We start from the raw sequence: 12780 nt of genomic DNA, 5'->3' as shown, positions 1-12780 counted from the left end.
ACACTGGTCATGTCTGTCTGTTCTGTGAGTCATTGTTGTCCCCCGCCCAAATTATTCTGCCTTTACGGATTCTCAAACCATTTAATTTGACGCCTGACTTGCATTCGATTCATCTGAAACTTGTTTGCTTGGATCAACATTAGCAGTTGTATCGTGGCAGCAGTTTTCCCAGCTGTATAAAAATATGCACAGATGACACAATATGCAATCTGACACCTCTCCCACTCAATTTACAGACACATGCTGACTGTGAATGCATACAAAGAAACATCGCATAAAACAACAGATAAGCAGTGACAATCTGTTGAAAAGATAAGACGGATCATAAACATAGCAAAAAAAATCAATTTATTTTTGCAGCACGTGTAATTTAATGATTATATCCTACTTAAAATCACAGTTTTGAACAGGATTTATTGAATCTTTCTTTCTTTTAACCCTATTCAGGACTTTCATGTGGCCTTACGTAGAAGGTCTTTCGGGGTTCATTGGACCCCAACAAAGAATATATGCAAAATATTTGTTGGTATTCATTATAGACTTTTATGCTATGTTAAATACATTTTCTGATAAGTTGACATAATTTTGGTTCCAAATGCATGATAAATGTCCCTCTTTCTAGATTTAAAAAATAAAATAAAATCTTCAAAAATAAAAAAAAACAATACCTGTCACCTAAACCAAATGGCCTGGGGTCCAAAAGACCCCAAAAGTCTTGAATAGGGTTTAACTGTCTTGTTGTATTCGTACGTAGCTGCCAGGTGTGTTATTGACACTGTTCTCATGAATAAAGATGCACCTTAAACAGTGCTTCAAGTCTAAGAAGTGCTACTCAAACCAATGTGTGATTTTGGAACCTTGCAGGCAAATGTGACTGTATATTTGATTACACATATCAAAGTTGTTGGTCTTGTTTTTAAACAATGAGGTGATTACTGAGTCAGAAATGTGTTCAGAATTAATATGCAAGGTGCTCGGTCAAGGAAGAAAATGCTTTGCAAAAGTGGAGAACAATTGTTTGCAGGAAGAAGTGATTTTCAGTTTGAGTTCTTTTCTCCTCTGGGACACAAATTTCCAAAGGGGCAATCAGCAATATTGGATGTCTCTGGCATGGATGCTTTCTTTTTGAAAGCCTTATGCTGAACTAGCATTACTCACTAATTAAAGCTCCAAGGGTACACGGACAATAGACCTGTTATTTTTCTCCATGTCCCCGGTGGATTGACTGGCCAAATTGAATTGTGCTCCGTCTGAGAGGACAATAGTTTTCACTGCACAACAAGTCGCGTTAAGGATTAAAACAAACGCACAGGTCACTGCCTCGTTTGAGGGCAGACTGATTGGAAAAAGAGGTGCGCGTCAGGTTATTTATCAGTGCACCTCCTGATTATGCAGTGATTGTGAATATATTGCCCGGCGCCGCAGCCTCCTTCCATACCTTCGCTCTGCAATCCTTTTCTGCAGTGAAGTGTGAACATTAAAGTGAATGTGGAGGAGGAGTCCTCACTAGGGGGAGAGTGGTGGGGGTGGATGGGAGAGAGGTAGGGGGGGGAGAGAAAGAGAAAGAGAAAGAGAGAGAGAGAGAGAGTGGAGGACGCGTATGATAGCAGCAACACAGTGCAGATAACGATGTACACTGGATGAACAGAGGCGTCATTGTAAAGAGTATGAGCATCTTAACAGAGCAGGTCTGCTGGGAGTGTCGATCCGAATCTGAGAAGGAGCGCTGAAGCTGTGGATACTGTCCACCCATCATCAGCCTGGTAGGTTTATCACTCTGCATGATCTGCATGCTAATCCTGCTGTTTGTGCTCAAGAAAAATATCTTTTGCATTTCTGGTTTATAATACACAATCAATTGAATCACTTGATGAGCCGATGTTTCTTTTGATGTCTAAAGTTTGGCTGTTGATCTTCCCCTAACACAAGGCGGAGGGGGGGGTTTGATGCCATGCACCTAATTATAAATGTGTTGTAAATTGATGCAAACTGTGGTGATTGTCTTATCTCAGCCTTCCCTGTGCTACATCCTCATCACACTCCTCCTTCCTGGCGGGTTCAGCTGTTTTCACTGTTTTAAAAAAAAATCTAATTATATCGTCACATCCATCACACAGAGCTCAACCAAAGTCTGGCAATTTTACAACCTGTCAGGTCCAGCATGCTCTGTTACCACATCATAAAGCTCCCGTCTGTCTATCCTCCCCGCTCTCTCTGATCCCAGCGGGACTTTAACATGTTCTTTAGCTGTGATATCCCACTGCAGCTGGAGATGTAGCAGAATCCCAGGCTTCCGATCCTATAGTGGAAGTGGAAAGGAGAATCAGCCACACCATGACTGAGACTGCTAAAGTCTGGCATGGAGACAAAGCTGTGGAGAAAATTCCTCTGCAGTAACAGCCAGCTGATGTCGTATCCCTGCCTCTGAATGAGGTTAATAAGAATATATTCCTACTTCTATTCTCTCCACTTGAAGTGTCCTTTATCAGCCATTGACTGTGATTCAATAAATCTTCATTTTGCTTCCAGTCACGATTCTGATTATGCACATGGTCTGGTTATACAGCCCAATACTCAAAGGATGCTGAAAGTTTAATAATGTTTAATATTTAATTCTGAGCTGTTTTTTGGCTGAGGCTTGATGAATGGCATTTTAAAAGCCTGGGGATGACTTCAAATAATGTCACAAAATATTAGTATTTATCAGCTACATTTGCAATATTTCGTTCTCTCTGATTTTGCTCATTTAAAAATTGCAGATTGATTTCTTCAGAATTTCTAGAGAGACTGATAAACCAACCAGGGTGAGTTTTCCAGGGCAGCAATGCCACCTCAGCTCCATGAAATTTACATGCAATCATATCTGGAGCTTTAATCATGCGGCGTGTCTTTAATATCATGCTGTTAATTTATGTCGGATAATTAGCAGCCTTCATTTGTGCATCCTCAGTTAAATTCAGATCCAGCTGTTTCTTGCTTTAGGGTGACTCTGTTAAAAAATTGATTTCTTCCCTTCTTTAGACTATGATGTGGCTTTACAGTGATGTTATTGTTTCCATTCTCTCATTACTTCATTGACTAGAAATTACAAACACAAGATAGATTCTCTAGTGGCATTTAAGATGATAACAGCTTTGAATGAATATTTTTGTGTTAGATAATAACTTTTCTCAAATCATTCAATACGATCTGTCTGTTTTCTCACAAAAAGGCTACAACAAAACGACAAAATTGGCATTTCTACAGGCGGCCCACTGCTTGAAGGTGATAAAACTGATTTATTTTTCAAAATAGTCGATGTTCCATTCAGGAACAAATGCCACACTCTCATGATCAATGAGAAGGTGTTGCTTTGAAGTCTTCTCAGTGGGAGCATTTCTTCATTCTTTTCAGAAAATCAGCATGAAGAGCTGATTAAAATGCACTTGAAAGCGATACACCGCATCTGCTACCAGCTGCTCATCATTCCCTCCAAAGTTGGTCCAGGAACAAAGGAGATAAAGCATCATGTGGAATGAGCTGCACATCTAGAAATGTGGACTTCAGCTCATCATCACATTTCAGTAAAACTTCAAAATCCCAAGCACAGAATTTCAAATTTGATGAACTCGTCACAGCATGTAGACTTTTTTTTTGTCTTTCCTGTCTGCAGCTGTTCAATTAAAGTCCCTCTAGTGTTCAATACTGCCACCCAGTTCTTGAAAAACAACACACACGAAATAGTGTAAAATCAATGCTAGAAAAATAACCAAACACACATTCAACATTTTTATCCAGAATTGAACCCTCTGAAAGACAGAAATAAATGAAAGGCTCGGAGACATTACGCTGCCTAGTCTGTGTGTGTGTATGTGTGTGTGTGTCTGAGTTACCATTAAGAGCTGCTCTTCACTTTCAAGCCTCAATTTTGTGCCACTCACAATATGAAAATTTGACCCAAAAGAAAAGCCAGAGAGTGCACACTGACGTCACTGCAAATATCACTTTGTGAAAGTGCAGCACATCAGCAGCTCCGTTATTACAGCTCTGGAGACTGACAGGCAGAAACCTTTGCACAGCTCAGCTCATCATGAACAAATGATCACTTCTGACGTCATCTTGGCTGAAAGCAAAAGGTTCACCAGCCTTTGCTCTTTTCATTTTCGGCGAGCGAGTTTAACCAAAAGGCAGCGCTTGACCCAGCTGTGGGTTTAAAATGCAATGCCTTGAATTAGAGGGGCTGAATCAGCTTCTCTAAAGTGGCTTAGTTTACTCTTCTGCAAAACCTTCTCGTTTGTAAATCTTCGCCCTTTTTCTCTTTAGACTGCTTTTCATCAAAATAATGTAATAAAAAGTATACATTCAGCATTACAGCTAAAGTAAATCAGTATGTTTTCATTGAAGTTGAACTTAAAACTATGGATCTGCTGCACTGCAACATTACTTGCAATTAAACACCCACAGCAGCACAATATTCCCAGTACACATGTGACAAAACACCACCAGCCAATTAAAAACACACATCCCTGTTTGATGGTATGTGTGACTCGACTGGGATCAATTTAGAGTAAAAAAAACAAACATCTGGCGCACAAAAGCTTGGCGACTAATTGTAACTTAAAACCACCGGACCACCAGTGCGTAAGCCTGTCTCCACAAAAACACCATTAGAAAAGTCACTTGTCTTCACGGCTACACAGGTGATTATAAAACATCCCAAAGCTCCAAGATGGTGATGAGAATTTCCACTGACCTGTGTATCATTTTTCTCATTCCAGACTTCCAAAATGTCTGATTTCGAGGATTTCGGCAGGCCAGGAGGGCAGGCCAACGTGTCCGAAAGCTACCAGCTCAACCCCACCAGCGTGATCGTATCAGTGGTCTTCTCCCTCATATTCCTGCTCGGCACCATCGGCAACAGCCTGGTGCTGGCCGTGCTGCTGCGGAGCGGACAGGTCGGCTACAACACCACCAACCTGTTCATACTCAACCTGAGCGTGGCCGACTTCTTCTTCATCATTTTCTGCGTTCCGTTCCAAGCCACCATCTACTCTCTGGAGGGATGGGTGTTTGGCTCCTTCATGTGCAAAGTGGTCCACTTCTTCATCAACCTCACCATGTACGCCAGCAGCTTCACGCTGGCCGCCGTGTCCGTTGACAGGTAGTTAATCAGTGCTTGGCAATCCCAAAGGAGAAAATATCTGAACACAGTAATTTTGCAGTCCCAGTATGTGGCGGTTGTTAGAGTCCCATCTCCAATAAGGCTCCTTGCCTCTTGTTGCAAATAGTCCAGTATTTTGGTAAACAGCCAATTAAACGGAGAGAGATTGTTGATATTTGGCTAATTAGCGTATTTAGATAGTTCGCATTTTGCCAGACCTCGTTTGTTTACCCTTGTCCTATGCACAAGCATGATTGCACACAAACACTTTCAACACATTTTTATGCACCAACTTTTGCCTTTTCTGTATCAATTTATGGTGCAAATGTCTTCATTTAGGTAGGGGATAACAAAATGGGGGGCTGCAAGGTGCTCGCTGGATAGCACTGTTGCCGCAAGAACATCCCAGTTCGCATCCCAGTTAGGACACCCAGGATCTTTCTGGAGTTTGCATGTTCTCCCCGTGCAGCGTGGGTTCTCTCTGGGTTCGCCGGCTTCCTCCCACACAGTCCAAAAACATGTTGAGGTTAATTGGTGATTCTAAATTGTCTGTAGGTGTGAATGTGAGTGTGCTTGGTTGTCTCTAAGTGTAGCCCTGTGATAGACTGGTGACCTGTCCAGGGTGTCCCCTGCCTTCGCCCTGAGTCAGCTGGGATAGACTCCAGCCCCCTGCGACCCTCGTGAGGATTAGGCGGTGTATAGATGATGGATGGATGGATAACAAAATGGAATTCGGTGGTTGTTTGGGCTCATTATTTATAGTTTGAGCATAGAAAAAGACCCAGTGCTAATGAAAAAAGACCCACTGATGCTGGAATCATCATTTCGTCTATTAGCAACATCATAGCAGTTTGTCAAGTTTATAAAGTTTTATAAGATTAGGGTGTCGGTTAAAACACAGAATGGACAGCTCGGGGGTTGTCTTGTTGAATCTGACAAAAAGAAAAGTGTATTCTGAAAAAAATTGCATACTCCACCTTTCATGGTTCATTGCATTACGATGTCACAGAATAAGGTGGCATCTTCATGTCGCTTTGCAACAACCCAAAAGGTATTCCCTGAGGAAAGATAACACAAAACTGAGAAAAGGGGCGATTCCTCTCATTTGAGAAGCTGGAAACAGATGAATAATCGATAATCGCAACTGTTAAATTATTACTATGCTGCTGTTACTCATCCTCTTGTATCTCTTGTATGTGTTACAGTCGCTGTCAGAAATGTACAGGGCGTGATGAATGTGAGGCAGGAGGAAAACCTTTTGATAAGTCTCCTTTTCTTTGTAGCAATTACGTGTGGTGTCAAACTAGAAATCGCCCACTCAAATGACTAATCCACGCGCTCACATACCTGTTGTAGCAATTCCCAACCTCAAATCAAGTCAGTCGTTCTCTTGAATTATTATTTCATGCACATAGATTACTAATCGTGCCTTAAAATCATTACATTTATTCCTTTAGATGAATGGTCCCGACCTCTGTTCCATTTGTCTTTGTAGTACCTTCATTGTACATTCCTTATTTCAAACCTTATTGAATGACACACATACTAGTACGAAACATATTAATGCATCACACTATCTCCAACATCTATTTAACATAGCAGAATGTTTTTAGTGTCAGAACGTTAGTAGGGATGCCATCCAGTTCATAAAACTGTTTTGGTGCCGCATTCTGCTGTCTCAAAAATAGAACAACAAACACTTCAGCAATTCAAGGGCATAAATTAATAATATGAGGAAATGAATTGCAGCGTTCAGCAGTATGACTCTCTAAAGAAGGGAAATAAAAAAAAAAGGGCGACGACGGTGCAAACTAGCAATGTAGAGGCACAAATACTAATTTCAGGGGTTAATTTTCAGAGCTTTGTTTGCATCGAGGGAAAACCGCTTTACTGTTGTTTCGTCCCATCACAGCATCCAGTTAAATGCAGTGCAGCGGTGGTGGAAATTGTTTCATGTATCATGAATTCCCGTTGCTCACCATTAACACATCATGAAGTCATTATGCTGCCAAATTCAGTTTCAGTTTTATATTAAAAAAAAAAAAAAGCATTTCATCCCTGTGCTTTTAATCAGCCTCTGGTAAAAGCAGAATCATTCTGAAAAATGACACATACTATGAAGGTATTTAATCAAATTTTGGGGGGATCCTGTGGTCTTTATTTAACATTTACAACATGTTTAAGCTTAATCGAAGCAGCAAATAAACTGAGCATTGTTACTTACCAGACAGTTTGAGTTATGTAAGATTCATTTGCATGTAAAAGCTATGCAACGTTTAAAAATGTCATGTTCGTGACAGAGAGTAGCATCTGAGGACAGGTTGGATTCAAAACGCAATTTCGATTTTTAGGCTGGAAAATGTGTCATATCGTGCTCGTGTCACTTCCAATTTCGTTTCCTAAACTGTAAGAATTAGCCTCAAGACTCCTTAACAAAAGCACAAAGGAGAGTTTTATTAGCCCATTCTTTGTCTATGAATTCTTTTATTTTTGCTTTGTTTCATTTATTTGCTTCGCTGCATGGTTTCACACAAAAAAAGGTACATTTGAATTACAACTGAAGATGGGAACATCAAGGACAGTCAGACCCCAGAGGAACAGATTAATAGAATTAGTTAACGGCCCATAAGACCTCACAGGGAGGCTGAATCTGTAATTGAATATCTTATGAGACAATCATGCAGTATCCCTGGCTGAAAATTATATCCCTGGCAGAGTAAGCTCTAAGCCATCATTATCATTGTTGGGCAACATTATCAGCTCAGTCAATATGGACAGTCGGTGTGCAGCTGCCCTCTGCAGCAGACAGCCTCTGCTCACACCGACTATGTTTACTCTTTGGAGGATTCAACAGTCATTTCCTCCTCAGTCTAGAAAAGAGCAGGAACATCGGAGTTCGGGAGGTTAATGAATTTCTGCTGTTTTCTTCCTCAGTCCCCGTGTGGTATGTGAAAAAAAAAAAAAAAGCAGCAGCTCACAGTTACACTTTAAACCAGGAATTCCCAGCAGGAATAAAATCACAGTCCAGCCTGAATAAAGAGAACACACACACAGTTATACAAAGCTTTTAAAAGGATCTGCTGCTGCAGTGTGATGTCCACTGCCCCTGTGATCTTACGGCGAAAGAAATATCCAGTGTGACACAGAAACATTTAGTTCCATTGCCTTCAATGAGCTTTGAAATCAAACCCTGGTGCATGCATGTTAGAGTAAAGGTGCCATGCGGTTATTCATGCATGCAGCCTACAAATGGCTAAATATCATTCTGGGAGGGGGGGGATTCTGAAACAGCATCTGTGTTGAGTCAGTACTTTGTGAGGCAGTCTTTGAAACTGAGTCATGGCTCGGTTTCACAGAAACGTAATCAGTGTTACTTTCACCAGATATTTTCCAATCTGTCGCTCTGCAGTTTAATTGGTTTCTGATCCGGTAAAGCCCAACTTAGAATAGCAAAAAAAAAACCCATCCTGGCATGTTGTCGACATGAACAGACGTAAATCTTTCATCTTCAGTTGAAAAAACATTTCAAAGCACTTGTCGGTGTCCAAACCCCTAGACTCTGTACGTAACAAGGAAGTTCAAACTTTAAGTGCCTGCCTTTTGCCTTTCATGGTAAATCTAAGTGTCTCTGGTCCTGTTTCTCTGAGGTTTCAAAGACCAGAAAGACTATTTTCTCTGTTTCTGGAGAGCTGGTTGAAGAATCCTACAAATGTGAAAAGGGAGGACATGGTATTGCTGCTTTGTCCAGAATCCCTGTTTTGGGAGAAAGAGGCTGCAAATCCTTTAGTATTCCTCTGTCCTTGGAGAAGAAGTAGCTCATTTAGCAGCATGTTGAAGATGGTGAATGTTATACATCCATAGACGGACAAAAAAGAAGATGATGAGGCAGTAACTTCAAAAACAAGATGTGATGTGGTGTCAGATTATTGACAAAGAGGTGCCATGGAAACATCAGGTTGTTTGTTTTTCATGGTAGCATCTGGTGGGATTTGTGCTTTCATCGCCTACCTGCTCAGTAAAATCAAAAGCCACAGCACCAAGCACGCTCCTATTCCCTCCTATTAATGTGAGTTTACCATGCGACTCACGGAGGATCAGACCCCACTGAAAATCCTAAAACCACCCTCTGTGAATAATGTCGGCAGTTTTACATATTTTTCTCGGGTGTTCTTCACACAGTGACAGCAACAAACATCTGTGATGTGAATTATTATCCTCCAGCACAGAGCCTTCAGTGGGAGCTAATAATGAGTGTGGAGGTGGCAGCATCCTTAGCGGAGAGCCAGCGTCCCTGTAATCTCCTCTCGCATGATTGAACCTTTGGTGAAATGACCATTAGCAGTGTACAAGGTAAATCTCGAAATTTAAATAGCGGCGATGTTTTGAGTAAATTGCCTTTATTTTGAAAATGTCAGAAACTCGAACACCATCTGCATTTTTTACAGTGTCTAAAAAAAATTAAAATTAGCTCCATGGTGAAATTACACATGAATGCATCAAAATTAATGAACCTACAGTGTAATTTGTTATAGTGTAGTACCCACAGGGACTTCAGTTTTGCCCCAAAGTCTTGTTATTTTGATATTTTAAGTTAATTTTCCTCTTAATACATATTTACTTTCACTTACTGTAAATAGGGAAAGATGCTTGTTTTTCAAGGGTGTGTATACCAACATGGTGATGCACTCTAACCAGTCAGGTATCGGTCCACTCTATGGACATATACCTGTTATAGAGATTTGTTTTGTTTTGTTTTTTAATTTAGTGTTGCTTCTTTTATTTAAGTAAACCATCCACTTCACACCACTACAAGTATTTGTGTTTGGTCTGCCATCTCTTTTCTGCCTCTATCAGCCTATAAGAAAGAATATCTTAGCAGCACAGAGTAAACAGCAGTCACTGGTTAAAAAGGTCCTCAAGTTTAGGCTTTGATATGATACTTTCATTTTGCTTCAGTGAAAAATTAGAAGATGAATCATAATATTATCACATAGTAACACACCAACTCAGCATGGCCGCTAATTATCAGCGTTCTTGTGGTCTTGGTCTTGATGACGAGAAAGTGTTGTCATTACTTTATTTCTCTTTTTTAGGTATCTGGCCATTCGCTACCCACTGCGCTCCAGAGAGCTACGAACCCCTTGCAATGCAGTGGTTGCCATGGTGATTATCTGGGGTCTTTCCCTGGTCTTCGCAGGTCCGTATCTCAGCTACTATGACCTGATTGAGTACAACAACAGCACCGTGTGCATCCCCGGCTGGGAGGAGCAGAATCGGAAGGTGCTGGACACGTGCACCTTCCTGTTTGGCTACGTCATCCCCGTGCTGATCGTGAGCCTCTCCTACACTCGGACCATCAAGTACCTGTGGACGGCCGTCGACCCTCTAGACGGCATGTCGGAATCCAAAAGGGCCAAACGCAAAGTCACCAAAATGATCATCATCGTCACTGTGCTCTTCTGCATATGCTGGCTGCCGTACCACGTGGTGATACTGTGCTACCTGTATGGAGACTTCCCTTTCAATCAGACCACGTACGCCTTCAGGCTGCTCTCTCACTGCATGGCCTACGCCAACTCCTGCGTCAACCCCATCGTGTACGCTCTGGTGTCCAAGCACTTCCGCAAAGGCTTCAAGAAAGTGTTCAGTTGCATCCTCAGCAAAAAAGGGAGAAACAAGGTTCACGTGGTTCACGTCGCCAACACCGTGCCCGGGTTTGAAGCGGGCTCCACAGAGGTATCGCAGATGAACGAGGAGAACGTGCGACAGAACGAATGTGAAATGATTAACAGGCCGATCGTGGAGCCGAGAGAAGCCATGGTGACCCTGAATCTACCGTTTCAGCAGCAGACTTGACAAGTGATCCAGTTTGGCTGACAGTCTCGAGAGAGATGGCCTTATGTAAAGACGTTTCAGCTGACATTTAAAAACTTGTTCTCGTGATTTTAACATTTTTGTGCCAGACGGGAAGGACAGCAAGGACTCGAGTAGGATTGGAGAAGGATTCAAGAACTGAAGCGTAGAAACTAAGCGTCCGCCATCAAAATGTGTTTGTTTCGTCATGTCTGTAGATTCATCTAGGTCATGGTGATCCTAGGAGCTTCAGTAAAAATCAACTGGACCTCTCTTTGAAGTTCTTGAAGATGTTGCACCTCTCATCCAAGACGCTTCGTCAGAACAAATTTCTAAACTGTTTTTATTCCAATACTACTTCCCACCTTACACTTTGAGAAAGTTAGAAAGGTTCGTCAGTATTCCTGTTTCCACTATTTGCCTTAACCATGGCTTGCACTTTTATTAAACTTTGTGCAATGTTGGAGAATTCACATTATTCTAACACTTCTAAAGGGCAGCAGAGAATGTTTCCCATAATGTTACAGTATGTTTTACCTTTTCCTTTTTTTTTTTTTTTCCTCAAATGGCTCCAAAGATGTTTTAAAGGTTGCCAACTGTGGAGGGAAATCCATGTAAGTCAGCACCACCTGCTGTACTGTTTGACATCAAACTGCGCTTGCTGTTGGTTTCTGGTCACTATACAGTTGAGGCACATAAATCAGAAGGAACAGCATTCCTCTGCAACGTGGTGCCGACGGGAAGCCCACCCTGTGCGACTTATCAGCAGACCATCCATCACCTGACCCCTAAGTTTATCTTTGATGTTCAGGTACCTTTCTTGTGGTCTTTTCTCCACATTAACCCAACTGTAGCTGTAACCTTCAGATTAAACCTGCTTGACTGTTTAAAAATCAGTTTGTAGTGTTTGTAGGTGGAGCAGGGGTCTGCTTGCTTTATATCTTGCATGCAGGTTCTGTTCTGTCTTGTCAAGATATTATTTGTATAAATAAAAATAAATGCATTAGGTGATGAAACACTTTCCAAAAGTTGTGCAAAATAGACATTATAGTCATATTTCAGTTTCATACCACCACTAAAAATCTCCAAATTTGGACTGAAATACACCGTTGTTGTACAAAGTCAGTCAAACAATCAGGCACCTGGAGAAAAGTCCTGCGACACACTGGACACACTATCTTGCTTTACTTGTATTTTGCAATGATTGTATTCATGGCATGTTTCAGTATGATCTATTTAACGTGTTTATCAATGAGTGCACTTATGTATTGCAGAGTTACGTATTTTAAAATGTGCGTATTTTGTGTATTTAATTTTATGTATTCAAAAAGAAAAGAAAAAAACAGGCTGTGATATGATTGTCATGCGTTTACATACTTTACAGTTTGTTTCTCCGAATGAGAGCGAATCCTCTCTGCGTCACTGTAAGGTTGTGTCCTACCTCAGAGCTGTAAAAAGCCTGTCTGTTGTGTTCTGTTCAGGTTGTGTAAGATGCAATTTTCCTCGTGAGAAATGAATTCATGGAGGCTCCATACTTCTCAAACAGAACCTTTCCCTTTGCACAATTTTCCTCCAGTGTGTTTGTCGTGTATTACTGTGTGTAATTTTACCCACCCTGTCAACAGTGAATACCTACATATCTCTCTGTTATGTTTGACCATGTAGAGTTTTAACATCATGTAGACTTTAAGAGTACATATATTTAAATTGGTATTTATCAGGATGTTTCGGAACACAATGTAATACACACTGAAATGACCAAATAAACTATTTTCTGCCATGTTGCC

The 12780-nt window shown here is 41.1% G+C and overlaps 1 protein-coding gene across 1 annotated transcript; it reads left to right on the top strand.

Annotated features, from left to right (window-relative positions):
- Positions 1–1733: 1733 nt before the first annotated feature.
- On the top strand, positions 1734–10996 carry galr2b (galanin receptor 2b). The gene is made up of 3 exons (XM_008280402.1): positions 1734–1763; positions 4758–5140; positions 10234–10996. The coding sequence occupies exons 2-3, from the start codon at positions 4767–4769 to the stop codon at positions 10994–10996; spliced, it is 1137 nt and encodes a 378-aa protein (XP_008278624.1). The 5' UTR covers positions 1734–1763; positions 4758–4766.
- The last annotated feature ends 1784 nt before the right edge of the window (positions 10997–12780 follow it).

This window comes from Stegastes partitus, unplaced genomic scaffold (genome assembly GCF_000690725.1).
Source record: "Stegastes partitus isolate 25-593 unplaced genomic scaffold, Stegastes_partitus-1.0.2 Scaffold191, whole genome shotgun sequence".
NCBI classification, from domain to species: Eukaryota; Metazoa; Chordata; class Actinopteri; family Pomacentridae; genus Stegastes; species Stegastes partitus.
This window is presented reverse-complemented; position numbering and strand designations above follow the sequence as displayed.